Source organism: Podarcis gaigeae (assembly GCF_964106915.1).
Source record: "Podarcis gaigeae genome assembly, chromosome: 2".
NCBI classification, from domain to species: domain Eukaryota; kingdom Metazoa; phylum Chordata; class Lepidosauria; order Squamata; family Lacertidae; genus Podarcis; species Podarcis gaigeae.
The window spans coordinates 58,420,881-58,442,177 of record NC_139679.1 but is presented as its reverse complement, the minus strand read 5'-3'; the positions used below and the strand labels follow the sequence as shown (position 1 = coordinate 58,442,177).

At 42.0% G+C, this 21,297-nt stretch overlaps 1 protein-coding gene across 3 annotated transcripts in view; it reads left to right on the top strand.

Annotated features, from left to right (window-relative positions):
- FSTL4 (follistatin like 4) overlaps positions 1-21,297 on the top strand; it is a 369,203-nt gene that overhangs the window by 16,521 nt on the left and 331,385 nt on the right. For all 3 annotated transcript variants that reach the window (XM_083728410.1, XM_083728409.1, XM_083728408.1), the window contains exon 3: positions 6,297-6,330. In XM_083728410.1, coding sequence (XP_083584536.1) covers positions 6,297-6,330 — 34 coding nt within the window. The remainder of the gene's footprint in view (positions 1-6,296; positions 6,331-21,297) is intronic.

Genomic DNA, 21,297 nt, shown 5'->3' with positions numbered 1-21,297 from the left:
TTATAGGACTGCAATATTAGCTCCAGAAAGGAAAAACAACAACATTTTGTTGTTTTCTTTCCTTTGAACATTTGCATCCTGCCCTTCAATTCAAAGTATATCCTAGGTGGCTTAACAATATTTAAAGCGTAGAAATGTATAGATACCACATGAAACACCCCGTGGCATATACAAGAGTAAGAACGAAAGATAAAATTGCAGCATATGGCTGGAGGTTTAAAAACCTAGGGAAACAAAAAGGTAGTTAGAAGAGCATGATTTTAAGATTCAACATGCAAGGTCAATGAGGACAGCAGTCTGCCAAAAATATTCGTACTTCAACATTGCTTATAGTCTGATGAGTGTTCTCCTGAACTACGAAGTTACATTCAACATTGCTGCTTTTCAACATGAATACCTTTCAGTCACAGAAGTACAATCAGGGCCTACCTGTGGAGCCAGACATATTTCCTTAGCAACCAATGCACTCTTATGTTCAAATACCTGTCAGAATTGTCCTTTTGTGTACTTTGGAGAGTTCTGGCAGAATGGAAGCTGTGATAGTTTAACCACATACAACACTTTTCTAGTTCCAAACACTTCCTGACAGAGATGGTCAGATTTTCCAGAAGCATCTCTCCAAGAACATGGCACCTCATGAAAGACTACCCTGTTTTATAAGACTCAACAATCGGTGACTCTCCTACAAGTGTAACAACAAAGGGAAAGGACTTAAAAATATATATCCACTGCACAGTAAGTCATTGGCCTGCTTTAAAACTATCAGGTAATCATTTCATTAAGAAGACATTGGGTGTCTCTTAACAGAAGGAATTACTGGAAATGCCATCAGTGGATTGGTTGCACATCGAGGTTTTGCATGCCTGTGAACCATCATAATGTATCCCGTGGAACTTAGAATTCTAGAATTGTAGATTTGGAAGGGACCACGAGGGTCATCTAGTCCAGCCCCCTGCAATGCAGGAATCTTTTGCCCAATGTGAGGCTCAAACCCATGACCCTGAGATTAAACGTCTCATGCTCTACTGACTGAGCTTATCCTGGTAGCAGCAGTGGAGGAAGCCTCTCTGGCACCTGGGACGGCACGCCGAGGGGCAGGGCGAACCGCCCTTAGGGGTGGGGTGAATAGGGCAAACTGCCCATAGGGGTGGGGTGTGCAGCACCCATAGGGATGGAGTGCATAGCGCCCATAGGGGTGGGGCAAGGCATGTGACACCCTTAGGGAGGGGCAGGGAGCGGTGGGCAGCACCCATAGGGATGGGGCACGCCATGGGGCCTCAGCCACCCTACAGCTGGGGGGAGGCAGTGGGCAGACAGAATGGAACCTGCAGGTGTCCGAGATGTGTGGGTTGAGTGTGCTGCAGGCCCAGTGATGAGTGCCACCACCTGCCATTTTGTCACCCCCCTCAGTAGGGGCACCCGGGGCGGACTACAGCTACTGCACCTGCCTTGCTATGCCTCTGCCTGGTAGGCTTCTTTTTTTTTATCTGACAAAAGCCCCGTGCCCTCTGACTTTATGGAGGGGATCTTAGGAGATTGTGCTGGTAGGAAGAGCTGAAAAAAGCACCTATACATAACACCACACAAAACACATTAGAGTCCAGTACAAAGATGGAGCTACCATGAATATTTCTTAGCTTTGTGTTTAGGCCACATCTTTACTACACATTTAAAGCAGTCATAACTTTAAACAGGGCACGTAAACAGGGCTTTAATCCCACAGTTCAGTTTAACCACATAGGTACCTCAGGTTACAAGGACCTCGGGTTACAAACACTTAGGTTACAGACTCCGCTAACCCGGAAATAGTACCTCGGGTTAAGAACTTTACCTCAGGATGAGAACAGAAATTGTGCGCCGGCAGCAGCAGGAAGCCCCATTAGCTATAGTGGTACCTCAGATTAAGAACAGTTTCAGGTTAAGAATGGACTTCCAGAACAAATTAAATTCATAACCAGAGGTACCACTGTACAACTGACTTCTGAGTAAACATTGCTGAGATGGCCCTACTTCCAGATGTTTAGTCTTTAGCCTGACAGCCATTGAAGAGCTGTTCTACTCCTCGGATTTGTATAATTAAGTTTCAGGCTTTCTATCCAGAGACAGAACAATCTGTACCAGCTCTTTAAGAACAGTAGTAAACAACAACAACAACAACAATACCCCACCCATCTGACTGGATTTCCCCAGCCGCTCTGGATGGCTGCCAACAGAATATTAATACAGTGGTATGAAAGCATTCTTTTTAAATACATCTGCCATACTGCTTTCAGCTCTGTCCCTCTCACTTTATTTGGTATAGTGTAGCAACTAATGCTGCAGGGATATTCCCATTGGGGGTCATTAAATGGGACTTACTTCTGAAGAATCATTCAGAGGATTGTGTTCTGCGGCTGTGAGCTATGTGCAAAAGGAGCACCTGTTCCATAAATCACATCCTTACGTTCTCTTACTTATACCCTTCTCTTAGTCCTGGCCTACTTTACAGAGCTGTTGTAAGGATTCCAGAAAGAACATGCAGGAAATGCTTTGAAACATGGTGGGAGTGTTTTTGTTGTTTTAATCCATTAGGTGAATGAGTGTTTGTGTTATAAATATTCCTGCTAAATAATATGTGACAGTATAATAATCTGCTAAATAATATGTGACAGTATAATACTGTCAAGGGGTTGGGGGGAATGGATGGGTGGGAACCCTCTTCTCCCCGTCCCCCCCAAATCTGACACTGTGTTTTAATAATACTTTCCTTATCAGCAGGAACCATACTTCAGCATTAATCAAGAGCTGGTAACACAAAGTGGTCATTGTTTATTTCAGGTTGACAACTGGAGGCAGTCTTTCATAACAGTAGAAAAACTATTTGTGCTGAGATGTTGTCAAATTGTATCAAGGTTCACCCAGGTGCTTCAGTTCAGGTGCAATAAGGCTATGCACTAGCTTCATAAGATAGCATTGTCATATAAAAAAGCATTTTTAAGATGATGGCAATTCATACCTGATAATGCTACTGCAACCTCCTTTTGGAAGTGCAGTTTGCACAGCAGTGAATATCTTGCAAACAATGCTCCTCAAAAGAGCAGGAGACAGTGACTTTGGCATAAACAATAATTATGTATTTTAAATTCATTTATATTGCATTCATGGGGGTGGGGAATAATAGATTCTGAAAGTGAGGTCTGAAGAGAAAATGTGGTGCGTGCTAAACGGCATTCAAAAGGATTTGCAGAATCTTGTTCATGAAGTGGTTTGGCAAAGCGAATTAACGTCCTGAAACCAAGACGACACATCAAAACATGTGCCATTGCAAAATTAGATTTTTAGCTCTCATTATGTGCTGTCTTAAAATGATGCCTAGGAAATAAACCCCATTTATAAGCCTCCATTTCAAAACTTTGGTGCAATATTACTCTTCCTGAGGCAAGATATTTCACTATCATTTATTTCAAACCATTTGGCCCTGGATTTGGATGTAATCAAATATATTTAGGAGAAATGTGAAATGTGAAGGATTTAAGATAAGTGGGAACACTCCCCTCCCCACATTAAGAAACACTTGAATATTAAATTACCTTTTTGCAGTGCTTTTATTCTGGGGGTACGCAGGGGTACGCACACCCCTAAACATATGGTGAATCTTTGTACTTTAGTCCATTTACTGTATTTATTTTCCCCAATTTGAACTATAAAATGGTGATTTTCTTGAGTCAAAATGAGAGTACCCCTAAACATTTTTTTAGGGGGGAAAAGCACTGCCTTATTTTTATATCTGTGTATGTCTTGAAATGATTGTGAGAGTGAGAAACACAATGTGCAGACACTACAGCTCTTAAAGTTGTGGTAGAGAATCTCGGACCTGGGGACCAAACAGGGTCCTCTAGTTCTCTCTATCATTATTATGACTTACCGTAATTTATGTTTACTAAATATATCTCTGGTCCTTTGAACTCTTCCTAGGCCACACCCCTCATTGCTTTGCACCACATGTTTTTGCTTGGCTGGAATGTATCTTCAAGCTTGGATAATGTCCCTTGCTTGTGAATGGAGAATTTAGAGGGATATGTGCTTATTTGTGTAGAAAGCAGCCTACTGTACAAACATAAATTTTGCATATGTTGCCCTGTCCACTTGACGGTTTACATAAATTTTGGGTACATAATTAATAATAATAATAATAATTATTATTATTATTATTATTATTATTATTATTATTTATTATTTATACCCCGCCCATCTGGCTGGGTTTCCCCAGTCACTCTGGGTGGCTTCCAACAAAACACTAAAATACAATACCCTATTAAACATTAAAAGCTTCCCAAAACAGGGCTGCCTTCAGATGTTTTCTAAAAGTTTGGTAGTTATTTTTCTCTTTGACATCTGGTGGGAGGGTGTTCCACAGGGCAGGGGCTGCTACCGAGAAGGCCCTCTGCCTGGTTCCCTGTAACTTGGCTTCTCTCAGCATGGGAACCACCAGAAGGCCCTCTGCACTGGACCTCAGCTGGACTTTATGTTTAATTCCCCCTTAGTCTGTGCCATTCTGAGCAATACATGGTGACTATATGGGAGAGTAAAGCAAGCTTCTTGTATCAGGCAAAAATCTAGGAACTTGGCTCAGAGTCAATGGCTACAGTGAGCTTACACAGGCCCACATTGAGATTGTGGCCTCTCCTAGCACACTGCTATCCACTGTGTTTCCTTGACAAAGGCTTTGAGCTTTGAACAGCTATGTGATGGGCAGGAATTCAACAGGTGTGCCTTCCTGTTACGGCAGCTCTGCGCTGGATAAAGCTATATGTTGGATTAATAGTAAATACAAATATTGTAGAAGTTAGACGTATAGCAATAATTTATTGTTTAAAATATATTCAGATGAGTTCTGTTGTGTTGGTAAATATATATTTTGGAGTGGTTCACCAACTGCCTTTCAAATCCAGGAATTCACATTTTGCTAAGGGTTCATAAATCACTTTGAAGCTTGACACTGATCTTGCTAATAAGGTGTTGGTGTTTCTATCTAGAAATGTCTCTATTGACTGTAAATTCCTCTTTGAGAGCATGTTCCTGCCTGTACTTGTACACAAAATTTGTCAGTGTTGGTGTCAATAATAAGACAACTTGAGTTAGAGTGTAAGTATGTAAGTATATGATCATTGTGCTCATTCCCATTTTCAATTTCTTCAACAATTGAAATGGAAACTGAATGGGAGATGAGGTCTGTGAGGCTACTGTAACATCCATTGTAGCCTGATACTTAAGTATATACTTCAACATATGCAAGGACATTGAGAAGAATTAACTGCAGGAAAATGGGCAAGCACTGTCACCTCTTGATGGCGTTTCCTTAGCTTCACTCTGCTACTGTACTATGATATAATCATGTTTACCAGAAATGAGACCCACTGATTTCAGTAGAATTTTATTTCCACCTGCATATCTTCATGATCTTGTTTGCGTGCCGCGGTAAATAATAGTTTATGGTTTACTGTGAACATAGAATCATAGAATTGCAGAGTTGGAAGGGACCATGTGGGCCATCTAGTCTAACCCCCTTCAGTGCAGGATACTTTGCTCAATGTAGAACTCAAACCCATGAGTCTCATGCTTTACCAACCTTGGGTTTCTGGGGCCATGGTGCCATGCAGCGTGCATAGCCCTGGTATTGAAATATGTGGGTGCCAAGTCTCTTCATGGAGAATTTTGTGGGTGCTCAGGCACCCAGGGCCCCAGGGAGTTGGCACTTACGTTACCAACTGAGCTGTCCCAGGCTGATGTGGGCTATGTTGTTCCTCCCCACTAGTATAGAGAAGAAACATAACATAATCCCCGGTTTAGAATTGTGCCTCAAACCAGGCTCAGTCGTTTGTTTCACTCACTGAAACAAACCACAGTCTGTAAACCAATGAAAATTCTGGACTACCTATTGTGGTTTGGAGCAAAATAAACCATGATCAGAGGCGAAGAACAAAGCAGCCCAGATCAGACACAAACCATTCACTGTGGCGTTCTGTGACATAAGAGGTGGGCCTATATTTCCCCTGTAGGCGACTGTCTGAAAAATGTTTAATTGGAAGCAAGTTCTTTTTAAAAAATGGAGCATATCTTAAGATAAACATGATTATAATCAGGCTGTTGCTTTCTCTGGCTCTCAGTATCTTTGTATACGTCACTTTTGTGAATGAAAACATTTTTATTTTTAATGGAATCATTAAATTAGCATTAACCATTTGATTTAATGTAAATGTGATCTTCTGAAAAGTAAATGTAAGCAGAGTGAAAAATAAATATATTTTTCTTTGCAGGAATCCAGAAGCTTTGAAGGCACAAGAAGAAAGGGTAAGTAGTTAGATTTTTATTTTTAATATTTTTTCTGGAAAATGTAATCATTCAGATTTAAAATAGGCATCTTTTTAAACATTTTACATGCTTACTGGTTACATAGCATTTTTTTTAAAAAAAATATCATCCCCAAATGTTGCTCTGGAGCAAAATCTTATCAACATAATATGCTCAATATTGAGAACTGATTTCAGTGTATGAAAATTTTCACTGTCTCTTAATTGTAACAAACAACTGTTTAGATTCAACTTCACAGCCATAAATGTCTTGGAACTTTATATGATAAACTCTATTTGATGTTCTGTGAAAATTCATTTCACAAAAGGGAACAAAAAGAAGCTGCCTATAAAGGAGATTGATAGTTCAAAACCCGTAGACATAAATAGTGTCCGTTTGGTGAATATTTCTACATAGCTTCCTGTTCTGATACACTGGTATATTAATTCACTTTATCAAACTATAGCATGTGTAGCAAATAACAATGAGCACAAACAGCTAAGAAAAAATGCTACTCTGTTTTAACTTGAAGAATTGTGGCAATATGCTTGTTGTACAATGTGGTTATGTACAAAGGAATAAAAGTACAGGGAAACACCCAACCACCCCATGGTTTCATAGTTTTAATTGATGGGGGTTTCACAGAATTGCACTAGGCTGGTGTTGCGGAAAAACTGTTTGCTTTATGTTTGGGAAGGGCTGTTTGTAAATGTTCATTTGGAGGTTACTTGGTTATAGATGAGGCTAGTTTTCTAGATGGATTAGTACTGGAAGCAAAGCGTGTTGCAGTTGTATGGATTGATGGCCTTCATTGTTGCTCTACAGCAATCCATCTCTGGTCAGTGCGTATAACTTGATAAAATGCAGAGGCTAAAATGTTTGAGTCCGCTGTGTGTTGTAATCATCGCCCGTGTCCATCTGTACCCAGTTGCCTTGAACAACCATTCACTTCGCTTCACTTCACCTTTCAGTGGAGAAAGGGGGAGCAAGCACAACAAGTGTAGTAAGCAGCTGTTTTAATTCAGCTCTTGTCAACTGCCTCTCAAGTTAAAACCAAAAGGTTATCGGCAAAACGTCTCAGACAGTTGTGTGATTGCATTGTGATTGATGGCTGTCTAAGGACATGGAAAGAGTCACGAAGCGCTGACTAACAGCAGCAGCCAAATGCATTCCTGCCCTGCGAGCACAAGGTTGCAGCCAGTGGGCTGAGATTCTGTGGTCATGGGAGGGGGGAAATGTTGAGAGAGGGGAAACTGGAAACAATAATGGATTCCAGGGTGTGTTGACATTAGGAGTGTATGAATTGCTCAATTATTGGTTTACTATTAAATTATTTAAATTATTAAATTATTGAATTTCTGATATATTTTTTTCATTTTTCAAATCTTAAATTCAGTTTGCCTATTTCTGCATCAGTTTGCATTTTAAATAAAATGTACATAAAAATCAGTATGAACTTTTGTGCACATTTCTCCCCAAATACACATTTTTGTATATATTTTCTCTAATTTACACATTTTTGTAAGCCATTTATTTCAATACAATGCATTTTTGCACACCGCTTTAACTGATGTACAGATTTCCATGCACCCGTTCCTCTAATATATGTGTTTTGGAGAAGTGAGGTAGTGTACGGTTTACAAAATTTGGAGATACTCAAATTCCAAATCATAGATGTGTTTCAGTTCACATCATGCTTTGGGGAGTGTGAATTAGATGGCTTCGCATTACAATGCAATCTGAAATGAATCCCCACCCCCTTTCCCTAGTTGGCACAGATAACATAATGTGCAAAACTGGGACAGCAATATATAAGGGGTGAACAAATACCTTCAGATTTCCATGTTTTCTTATTAATTGGAAGCTGTCTCAAGCTGTTCTTTATTAACACAGACAATGGACAGCTGGCTGAAAAATGGCTATCAAAGAGCTCCACTCTATTTACTGTTAACTTTTCAGTTTTGTTTAACAGATGTTTCTGGAATGCCTAATATATCTCTGTAGAAATGTGAAGTGGGAAACAGTTCTCCAATAAATAGATGGCTATAATTCCCTGTTTTGTCTGCACTGTGTTTTAGATCAGACTATAAAACATCAGCGTACAAATTTTCTTGTGACCGAAGGGTACCACATGGGCACCTGCTCTTGTCCATACTTGCAAGAGTTTCAAACAAACAAGGGGGGGGAGGCAAGCAGCTGTGACTATAATTGAATAGGCCTTTATTGAACTCCAAGAACTCTGAGTCTTATGATGCTTTGCTACAAATGATCCAATAAATGGGTACCTAAGAACTATGAGATGTCTTTCCTTGAAAGACTGAAATGACACCCATTTTTCTGAATCTTGCTCTCATTTTGAATCTCCTCAACAGGCAATGCAGGACATGAATGAGTATCACAGCCAATAAACTTGGAAGTATAGCCACTCTGCAGCTGTGACTGGGGCATGGCAATATTGTGAGATGCCAGCAAGTCTAAGTCTAAGCCTTACTTTCCCCCTTTAGAAGGCAATCTCTCAGCTAATATGTGGGATGTGTTAATGTCTGCCATCTTGCAGCTCTTTGGTGTAGTGCCATCCCTTGCTGCTATTGCCCACTATCATTGACTGCATACCAGTGCATGGCCAATTCTGAATAAACCAATAGTCCCAAGCTGATTTAGTGAGGACCATATCCTCACTAAGATGGCATGAATAAGCAAGCTATCAAACAGGCTGTTAGCATTACTTGCCTCAATTTCCCTTTGGATCTTTGTGCCAAAAAAAGGGCTCCCAGAGTGGCTTTCATATCACAGAAAAGGCAGTCCCTGACCCCAGGTTTACAATCTACAAAGACAAGACTCAACAGGGGAATGGACTGGGAGAGAAGAGGAAATAGACAAACTCTGGTTTAAGTGGTTCTAAAGACCAACTAGGATAGAAAAAAATCAAGAACAGGAGGCACCAACAGTTGCTTGTCAGCTGTACAGATGGAGTGGCCCTGCATCCCTTCTCTTATTCATTGTTATAAACTGCCCTGAGACCTTTTTGGCAAAGGTGGTATATATAAATTTTTGAAGAAACAAGAACTGTGACTCATTGGGAACTGGATACAGAGGTTGCTCAAGGTGATAACTATTGAGTATTTTTTTGTTCTAACTCCTCCCTCCAAACATATTTTGGGAAGGGCTTTAGCTCAGTGGTAGATCATCTCCTTTGCATGTGAAGGAGGTTCAGTCCTTTGATTCAATCCCCAGCATCTCCTGAGCTAGATGAACCAGTTGTCTGACTCAGAATAAGGCAGTTTCCTATGCTCCTATGCCAATTATTATTTTTTCCCCTAGTTATCTACACCTTCCAGAGAGATGAAGGGATAGTGGGGTTTGTGTGAGAGGTTATAATACTGTCATTTTTACATTGAATTTGAATGGAATAAATAGCTGTGGAAGGAACAGAGAAGGATTGCTCCTTCTCTCCCTCCCCACCTCAGCCTTTGCAGTTGTAGTCATATTTTGTGACATTGTGTTTGCTTTCATCAAACACTTTTTCCAATACCATCTGTCAAAGCAAGCTCCCTTGAATTGTAGACAGCAGCACAAACAGTCGGATGTGAAGAGATTCTTCAGTGCCAGCCTGAACTCTGCCTATCTGTAATCAAAGTGTGTTTGGAGATTTACAAGCAGTGGCAAGGAAGTCAACAGCAGAATGTTACTCAGCCTGATAAATATATGGCTGGTCATAGAAAATATCGGAGGGGATTAGCTAAACCGGTGTGGGATTTTTTATTCTTCTCTTCATATCAGCGTATACTGAAGCACTTGCCTGTCTGCCCTGATCTTTTCCCATAACAAAAAAGTCCTAAATATAATGCACTGCACTTAGAAATAAGATACATATATAAATCAAGTGATTATTAAATGTTGTGTAACAGCAAGATGACAAAATGTGTAAGAAAACAGGATAGCCAGGTTGGTGATCTTTTGGAACAGAGTGTGTTCATCTGGATATGTCTAATGCACGTAGCAAAGTTTTGATTGAAGCTCTGGACTTGGGTCTCAAAGTTGTTGTAAGAGGCAAAGAAGTGGTCCTCAGCAGTGGCAGATGGCGTCCATTAGGACTAGTAGGGAGGAAGGCAAGGAGCCAAGGGATAAGTGGAGCCAGAGCCAATGACAAGTCAAGCCAATTAAATCTATTGCTATCCCCGTTCTCCTCCCCGCTGCTGAGTTCTACACTAAGGCTAAGGAACAGGAAGCAGATAGGCAGCCCCAGCCCCTGGGTTGGTTGTAAGTAAGAAAGCAGGTAGGTGGTGGGTAGCTGAGGACAGCCTGAACTAGGAGGGGCAATGCCCCATTCATTCAAACTGAGCAGCCTCCACTGGTCCTCAATTCACAATGGTTACTTCAACACAGAGCTTCTGAAAGCAGTGCCCCTCCACAATAAGCTGGACGCTGAATTAAAGCTATATTTCCACATAGCACGTCACATGGTGCACTGCGATCTTTCAGCAATGCTCTTCCCCATGGTCAACAACCTTCTATACAGTTGTACAAAATGGGTGCCCCTTTATACCAAAGAGCAAAGACTTTTGGTCTAGTGGGAGATGCCCATGAAGGAGGAGAGGAGGGTATTCCCCCCCCCCAATTCCTGCTGCAGCTCCCAGTGTTTCCAAAAAGTCTCTTCTGAAGTGTGCCTCCCCACCTTTCAGAACAGATTTTCAGAAGGCAGGGAAAGGAAATTGAGAAGAGAGACACTTTCTCTGCCATTGGTAGATGTCTGGCTGGAGCAAGTGCACGAGTATCGATTGGATTCTACCCCACAATGTTTACTGAAAAGTGAGTTTCATTCTTCAAAAATTCCTTCTATCTTCCCTCCTTGAAAGATATTACATAAACTAAAACTAACTAAAGGGCAGAACATGAATGATCATTTTCTTTTCCTTTTTTATTTATTTTGCTATATGGCATGATTTTATTGTGTATTATTAAGGCACACAATTGCTCAGTGTCACCAGTATATGCTCATCTGGCTCATCTAAGAAATTTCAAAGAACCTTTGTTCTAAATAATGAGGGAACTCATGGGTGAAGAATACTTTTATTTCAATATATCTTTGTTACTTGTAAAGGGAAACTTTGTATACCTTATTATTCTACTGTATTTTTGTACTTTTGTCCTTCTAGGCTGTGATGTTTTACGGTTTACATCTTTTGAGTCTTAATTTTGTTACTTTTTGCTATATTTGCACTTCTTAACAAAATCAATAAAATGTTTTTTAAAAAATTATTCCAAGGTTTGCTTTACGGAATTCCTGCCCTTTATTTCTTCCTGTTCACACACAGCACAAAGATTACTGATGAATATGTATTCCATTAATTGCCATATGAAGAGCTTGCTTAAGATGCTCATTACTGTACGTTTCTGCTCCTTTGGGGGAGGAGGCTGCAATTCCTAACTTTCTATCATTTTATCCTAATTCCTATATAGAAAAAAAGCTCTATGATGCTATCTTAAAATGAAACATCAATCTTGTGCTAGTAACGTATTACTGTTCCAGGTCTGCAAAAGTGGATTAATATGTTCTACATGAAATATTTGTGAAATCATACAATTGTAATGCTGGAAGGGACCCCAAGGGGCATCTTTTTTGCAGATAAAATCGCTCAGATTCGGGAAGAAGTAGACTCCACCGTGGGAGCAGGGCCGGGGCGGGAGATTGCTAGAGTCCTGTCTGGTCAAGTTGTGTGGGATCAATTCCAATCTGTTACCTCCAAGGATGTGGACAGGCTGCTTGGACGAGTGAAGCCAACCACCTGTCTCCTGGATCCTTGCCCATCCTGGCTTATAAAAGCTAGCCGGGAAGGACTGGGCGATGGGCTTCGTGGGGTGGTGAATGCTTCCCTCCGTGAGGGAGCCTTCCCAGACCCGCTGAAAGAGGCGGTTATTAAACCGCTTCTTAAAAAACCATCTTTAGATGCGGCCACGATGGCCAATTATCGCCCAGTCTCAAACCTTCCATTCTTGGGCAAGGTGATTGAGCGAGTGGTTGCTGAACAACTCCAGGCACGCCTGGAAGAAGCGGACCATTTGGATCCCTTCCAGTCAGGATTCAGGCCTCATCATGGGACTGAAACTGCCTTGGTCGCACTGGTTGATGATCTCCGGCGGGCTAGGGACAAAGGTGAGAGCTGTTTCCTAGTTCTGCTGGATCTCTCAGCGGCATTTGATACCATCAACCATGACATCCTTCTGGACCGTCTTGAGGGGCTGGGAGCTGGGGGCACTGTCATACAGTGGTTCCGCTCCTTCCTCCTGGGCCGTGTTCAGAAAGTGGTGGTGGGGGATGAGTGTTCAGACCCCTGGGCTCTCACTTGTGGGGTGCCCCAGGGTTCTGTCCTCTCCCCCATGCTTTTCAACATTTACATGCAGCCACTGGGAGAGATCATCAGGAGGTTTGGGCTGGGTGTTCATCAGTATGCAGATGATACCCAGCTCTACCTCTCTTTTAAATCAGAACCAGTGAAGGCGGTGAAGGTCCTGTGTGAGTGTCTGGAGGCGGTTGGAGGATGGATGGCGGCTAACAGATTGAGGTTGAATCCTGACAAGACAGAAGTACTGTTTTTGGGGGACAGGAGGCGGGCAGGTGTGGAGGATTCCCTGGTCCTGAATGGGGTAACTGTGCCCCTGAAGGGCCAGGTGCGCAGCCTGGGAGTCATTTTGGACTCACAGCTGTCCATGGAGGCACAGGTCAAATCTGTATCCAGGGCAGCTGTTTACCAGCTCCATCTGGTACGTAGGCTGAGACCCTATCTGCCTGCAGACTGTCTCGCCAGAGTGGTACATGCTCTGGTTATCTCCCGCTTGGACTACTGCAATGCGCTCTACGTGGGGCTACCTTTGAAGGTGACCCGGAATCTACAACTAATCCAGAATGCGGCAGGTAGACTGGTGACTGGGAGCGGCCGCCGAGACCATATAACACCGGTCTTGAAAGACCTACATTGGCTCCCAGTACGTTTCCGAGCACAATTCAAAGTGTTGGTGCTGACCTTTAAAGCCCTAAATGGCCTCGGTCCAGTATATCTGAAGGAGCGTCTCCTCCCCCATCGTTCTGCCCGGACACTGAGGTCCAGTTCCGAGGGCCTTCTGGCAGTTCCCTCACTGCGAGAGGCCAAGTTACAGGGAACCAGGCAGAGGGCCTTCTCGGTAGTGGCGCCCGCCCTGTAGAATGCCCTCCCATCAGATGTCAAAGCGATAAACAACTACCTGTCATTCAGAAGACATCTGAAGGCAGCCCTGTTCAGGGAAGTTTTTAATATGTGACATTTTAGTGTATTTTTCATCTCTGTTGGAAGCCGCCCAGAGTGGCTGGGGAAACCCAGCCAGATGGGCGGGGTACAAATAATAAATTATAATTATAATTATAATTATAATTATTATTATTATTATTATTATTATTATCTACACACAATATAGTGTGTGTGCTTATGTAGCAGATAACAAAAGCAGTGAGGCAGCTGCTTGCGCATGCATCTAATTTTCACTTTCTGTGAGAACATCTGTGTCTGAGACTGGGTTTGTGCTCCCACCATATGTTGCTGGGTTCCCAGACTCCATAGTATTTCATCTCTAGGGCTGCATTACCTCACTGGTATCCTTCCAAGGGCCATAGATGGGGCCAGAGCAGGGGTCAGCAACCTTTTTCAGCCGTGGGCTGGTCCACCGTCCTTCAGACCATGTAGTGGGCCGGACTATATTTTGAAAAAGAAAAAAATGAACGAATTCCTATGCCCCACAAATAATCCAGAGATGCATTTTAAATAAAAGCACACATTCTACTCAAACACACTGATTCCCGGACCGTCCGTGGGCCAGATTGAGAAGGCGATTGGGCCGTATCTGGCCCCTGTGCCGTAGGTTGCCTACCCCTGGGCTAGAGGCAAATGCTGGGATGACCAGAATGGACAATGCTGTGGATATGACCCTTAACCTTGTACAGTAGGCTGCACTGCAGCTACACAAAAGTGAAAGGAGTCTACACCCACCTGTCTCCATCCATAGAATCATAGAACTGTTGAACTGGAAGAGACTCTGGGGTCATCAAGTCCAGCCCCCTGAAATGCAGGCATCTCAACTAAAGCAGCCATGACAGATGGCCATCCAACCTCTGCTTAAAAACCTTTAAGGAAGGAGACTCCCCCAGGCCTGAGGTCTCCCCCACAGCTCTGCTGCAGCCCCACCTTTTCATGCACAAGTGTTTCTGTTTTCCTTTGGGAACTGTTGAAGAATATGGTATTTTAGGAGAGCTAAACACCTCTAGAACTCCCACTAAATGTGAACGTTTCCGTTTTCCTGTACATAGTGCTGCATAAAGCATATGGTTTAGAGCTGATTCTTAAGGCACAATTCACATATGAAACTCAGGCAACTTTGTCCTGTCATGTGCCATTCAACTGGTTAATTGATTATTATACCATTTATGACTTGTTCCACACTGTTAAGGGCCATTCTTGTAAGGTTCTAGAAAATCTGCAGAAGGGCCCGAATTGCCCTTCTTTGCTTCTGATATCCATGAAGGATGAGACTCTTCTTAATAATATTTTTTTAAAGAACCATACTCATGCCTGAGTGAGTAATTGTACTAAGCTTAAGAGACCTGGATTCTCGGCCGGGGCAAATTGCAATAGCTTTCTCCCTCCTATCCCCTGTTTGTTGATGAAGCTATTCAATCTGGCTTGGAGACTCCAGCCATAATTATTCATTTGTTTATATTTTGCTTGCAGCCATCCATTCAAGAAATTGGTGTCAAATGATGGGGTTTTTTAAGTCAGCCAGCCAAGAAATGATCGAACCAAGTTTTCCCTCTCCGCTCATCTGTCTAACTTTAACAAATGACATGTATCTTGAGGGTTATCAGCAGATGAATAAGACAGAATTGTGCCTCAGGTTGTTGTAGTAGATAGCTTTAAAACCCCCTTTTTTAAAACATGCATTAAATCCAGAAATGCTCAGGTGCAAGTATGCATTTGTTTTACAATGCCGTGATTTAACTTATTTCAGTTTAAACATTTAAATAATGTACATTTCATCTAGTACTGCAGATAAGCGGTAGCAAGGCTGTATTCTTTTTAATCGGAATGAATAAGAACTTTGCATATTCTTTATTTATTTGCTTCAATGTTATTTCAGCTTCAGGAAAACAAATATTTATAGGGTTTTGTCCCTCTGAGTCCCTCCACTAATGGGAGTCTTGATCTAGCAGAAGCTTTCATAAGCAAGAATCTCCTCTTTCTTCTAGTCCTCTGTGGAACTTCCCATCTAGTCTAAGGTTACCATATTTTTTCCAATGAACCTGGGGACACTTTGAAACTTCAATGGATTTTGTATGGGGACTGATTTGTAAATCCGGGGACTGTCCCTGGGAAATGAGGACGTCTGGTAACCTTAATCTAGTCCCAAAGAGCCCTCAACCCTCTGGAACCAATGATTATTCATTTACCAAAAGGGTCATAGCTTCTGCTGAAATTGCCACTTTAAAACTTGTGCCAAGTCACTTCAGTGAATTGTCTATAGATCATATAGGAACTCCGGGTTCTTTTCCACATCAAATGGCAATGAAATTATCATGAATCTGTGGGTGCTAGACACTTCTAAATTCTTGGAACAGTAAGTGTTAGAATTTAATAGAAGACATTTGAAGGCAGCCCTGTTTAGGGATGCTTTTAATGTTTGATGTACTGTATTACTGTATTTTAATATTTGGTTGGAAGCCGCCCAGGGTGTGGGGGTATAATTAATAAATTATTATTATTATTATTATTATTATTATTATTATTATTCAAGGCTCAGAGTGTTAAAACTGGGGCCAGATCCATGTATATTAAGTTGTACACTGGACACTTCTAATCCCCTTGAATTAAGTCAAACTAATCTTCCAATGTGAGGTGATGGATCAGAAGAATTGGGCGTCAGATGGCAAATGGTTGGGGCCCCTTTCCCTCAACCGATAAAGCCAGAGCTTAGGGTAGAGTTAGGAGTTAGGTGACCAAGATGCAAAGCAGCACCCAGAGCACAATGTTTGACATCTGTTTGTATCCAAGGAGTTCCTAGCACCTGGAACCCCTGAAATCTCACACCACTCAGAGATTGGGCTGGCATGCAACAATATCCATTGTACAAATTATTGAGAGAAATGTGCATTGAACTGGTCAATTAACTGTTACACAAGTTGCATTTAAGTTTATTTGATTGTGGTCATAGTAATTACAATGAATCATTGGCAAGCAGACCTGTTGACACTTGGTTCCAGCTGCCTTTTGAGTCACTCTATTCAACTACAGTGGCTTCTTGTGACAATGCAGAGACAAAGAACAGCCAGTAAGTGATGAAATCTGTGAATGTTTCTCCCACATACAATATTTCCTATATATGACCATTCAAAAATAAGTCCCATTGAATACAATGGGGCTTATTTCCAGGAACCTGGATGTTGGATTGCAGCCCTAATATGCAAAACTTAGAATGTTTGGGGAAAGAGGACGTTGTGTTGCATTCACTCACATGCACTCTGAAATGATACAATTGGACAGACATTTCACAGTGTCCATTTGTTTCCCCTTGCAGAACTGACCCATATTTTACTTGCCTTGGAGAGGGACATTTCCTTGGGCATATTGTTTAGTGCTGCATGTGTTGGGACCATTGTATTGTGAATTTTTCCTTTCCTCACCAGTGAATGTCACGGACTGTGAATTTTCTGCCTATTCTCCAGTGTGATGGTCAGACCCTGCATGGGAATGGGCAGAAAACTATGCAACCAACCTGGAGAAAACCACGAGGGTGCTGTTCCTATAGGCTAGAGGCAGCCGATGTGGTGCCCTTCGTATCTTTTGGACTACAAATCCCAACAACCCCAGCCAGCATGGTTAATGATTGGGAATGATGGGAGTTGTAGTCCACTGTATCTGAAGGGCACCACATTGGCTAGACCCATGTATATTAAGTTGTGGGCCAGTGTGCTATAGGCAGTGTAACCTAGAGACTGATTCTCAGGGGGCACTTCTAATTGTATAGTAACTTGCATTTTCAACTGACAGATCATTGTGCTTTCAGTCAAACTAATGGATCAGCGGGCAGTTGCTTCATACTGGATGCAGCACCATCCTCTCAAATGAAAGAACCAAAATGTTAAAGCATTTAGCAAGACAAATAGTAGTAACACAAATCTGTGCCATATAATAATTAATACATTAATCATTCTTGCCACAAGTTTGGTAACACACATTACCCAATGTAGACAGCTTTATCAGGAGGGAAAGCAATTGCTTTCCACATTATTTATTTTGCCCATTTTAGCAACTCTTCTCATGTGGATAGTTGCTGCAACTGAGAACTCATTTCACTCTTTCTGCAGCTGTTGTCATTTTATATACTTCTTCTTTGGTTTTCTATTTCCCCCTCAGCATTGCCGTGAAAGTTTAGTGCCCAAAGAGGAATATTTGACTAGGACAACATAGGGTATGAATGTGTAACTTGTACTATTTTAGCACGTGACACTATTAACAATTTTATCCTACCTCGTTTACAGCTTCCATTAAAGACTTGTGATTAGTTAATGGTGTTGAAAAATGCAAAACACCACACACAACAAATGTCACTGTGGTGGACTTCTAGGGACTGCTCTGCTGCATCCTCTATTTCCTACCTGCTTAGATGCAGGATCAGGGCCACAGTCAACAAGGCTTGCCAACAGGGCCAGTGTGGGGAGCCTTTGGCCCTCCAGTCATAGCTAAACTACAACTCCCATCAGCCAAAGCCAACAAAGTTGATCAGAGTTTTACTTCAGCAGCATCTGGAGGGCCAAAGGTTCCACATGTCTGTGGTAAGGAATAGCTAGGAGGAGTGTTTGTAAGCATAGAAGACCTGCAGTTTCCCCTTCCAATTAGGTGGCATGACTGGTCAGATAGAAAACACCTGGGACCAAAGATAGCTGCTGACCTTCACACGCCCTCAGAGCTTTCTGTAAAAGAAACACTGGTGGAAGGAGGGAGACTGACAACACAAGGGGTAGCCAGAGTTGCCATTGACCCAAGCACAGAGAAAGCTCCCAGAAGGAGTTTCTGTGGCTGGTTGTCAACATGGAGAGTCATGTGACCACCTGCCACACCTAACAGATGCTCTGACTGGGGAGCTGTGTGTAAAGAGACTGGAGAAGGAGTCAGAGAGCTGCTCTCCCGGCATGAAGGAGTGAGTCATGCTAATTCCCCAAATGAGGTAAGCACAAACATGAAATTAGACCTCTTTGTCTCAACCTTAAGAGTTTACTTATCTAGAAATGTCAGAAGTTCTCAAAATTAGAGTTGCAAGAAGAGGTATTTTCCACACACACACACACCCAGAAAATATATAGAGAGAGAGAAAGAGAGAGGGAGCTTTTCTTTTTCTGGGGGGGGGGGGGACACAGGGATATGCATACCCCTAAGCATTTTTTGAATCTTTGTACTTTATCCATTTGTTGCATTTATTTTCCCTGATTTAAACTATAAAATGGTGATTTTCTTGAGTCAAAATGAGAGGACCCCAAAAAAGTTTTTGGAAAAAAAAAACACGAGAGAGAGAGAGAGAGAGAGAGAGAGAGAGAGAGAGAGAGAGAGTTGGCTGCCCCAGAAAACACTCTGTTACAGTTGTTAGAAAAAGAGCTGCCTTATTTTAACTGGTCACAGGTGGACTGCATTAACCAAAATTACAAGAAGGAAGTTTTAATACCTAGGAGTGTTGGCTGTGAGTTGACAGTCGTGAGGAATGCTCAGTTTTATGCCAGGGAAGAGAAGGGCTGTGTCCAACAGTCACAAATGCCAAAAAACATTTCCTCATCCCAAATAATTTTTAGGGATTCAAATTTTGCCTCTCCCCAGGTGACCTTGAGCAAGCCAGTCTCTCCCAAGCTCAGGCTCCTCACCTGCAATATTGGGTGGTGGTAATAATACTGACCTCTTCTATAAAGAGGTTCAAGTTGAAATCCTCGAAATGGACTCCATGCTGCATGTGTAATGCTTTGGACAGTTGAAAACATTATGCTAAATATAATGATGATGTTAGGATTACTCTGTGAAGAATGTACGTAAAAATGCCCATTGTCCCCATCCGCCAAAGATGAAATACAACTGATACTGTAATTAATCTTTGCACCACTGGAGTAGATTGAAACAACAGAAAATTACAAATTTAAAGGAAAAAATCTGGCAGCTTGTCAGACATAAATATGTACCCTTCATGAAATCAAACTTATTATCCCATCAGTTATACACATTCTCCATTTGGAGACTAGTTCTGTAAAGATGGTGACGTTAATTATTTTATTACGGACCTGTCGGAGGGGAGACTTAATTATCAGTTTGACATGTCTTGGCCTAAAGTGAAAACTGCTTGTGGGAGAGAGAGAGAGGGAGAGAGAGAAGGGAATAAAGCTATCAGTTCATTAACTGGTGCCAGAAACAGCAATAACTTAACCAGAACATTCTGATTAGCACAGTGGGACCAATCTGTAATATCTTGTTAAAGACAACTTCATAGAGTTCTTGGCACTAAAATGTTGGCACAGAACTGAATATCTGAGATGAACTTTAGGTTTGCAATATATCGTCGTGAAGTTTTTCCTCAAGTTCCAGCTAAGAAAGCAACTTTTTCTTTTTTTGGCTAGGTTGATGGAATTTGTTTGTTTTAACAGTATGTTATGATTTGTCCTTTATCCATATAATCTAGCTATACATGAGGCTGCAATTTATGCTGCACTCTGCTGTGTGGCACATACCACCTCCACCAGAAGGGAAGTGTCTGGCTGGGTGACATGTTTTTCTCTGTGTGTGCTGAGAGGGAAGATTTCCTGCAATGGAAGGGCTTCCCTTTCACAGTACATAGAACAAAAATGCCACGAACCCTACACAGTCAAGGTTCTGAATAGAACAGGCAGCATCCAGGAGGCTTCTCACTTCAGATCTTTCCCATTAAGCTCATGGAGATCTGAAAATAGGAAAATGATGATGCCTTGGAGAGAGCAGGACTTGGCAGTGTGCCTTCATATCCCCCCTTGTGTCATTCTTTTAATGACTTCACTGAACACCCAGACAGGACTCATTTGTGTGTGAATGCATAGAAAGGATCTGTGATTATGTCCTTTCCAGGCTTGCTCACATTGGGGTCTGGCCTTTCTATGACTGGAGTATGTCCCACCCCCCCAAGCTTCCTCCCGGGTAAAGTGTCCCTCTGCCCCCAAACGGTTTCCTACCCTGGTGTAAACACTGAGGATTAATATACACTACATAGTTAATCTGTTTGAACAGTCTTTTCTTCCAAGGGATTGCTGGAAATTGTAGCTCAGGGAGGCGGATGAGATTTCTAGGGTAAGAATTCCAGTGAGCTGCACTAATGTCTTAGAACTGAACTGAGATTTCTCAGAAGACATCTTTCTGACAAAATACCTCTTTTGGGGGAGAGAAAGAGAGAGAGAGAGAGAGAGAGAGAGAGAGAGAGAGAGAGAGAGAAACTAGGGTCAACGCATTGTAGAGAAAGCAAGGCTGCCAGGCTGCCAACAGAATTGCTGCTGGTGCCAGAAAAACAGCAGAAAAACAAATCCTTTGGAAAAATGAAAGTATTTTTGTCCTCTAAAGATACTTGCTGAAATGGTCTCCCTTTCCCTCCCACCATTTTCTCTGTCCACTTAGGGTAGATAAATTTGAGATGCCTTTGAGCACAGTCCTGGTCTGCATTGTTTCCTAGGTCCCCTCCCATGCTTGCCCAGCTGATTGCCAGTCCTTTCCAGGTCTTTGAACTTACTGCCTTTCCTACAGTCATATTCATTTCTTTTCAAGTAGACTAAATTATCAGAAATTATGGGCAACAAATGGAGAGGTTTAGCCCTCACTGGAGATGTGTGACCATCCTGCCACTTGCTTTCAAACAGGGCAAGGCTTTGCAAGGGCTTACATCTAATGTCCC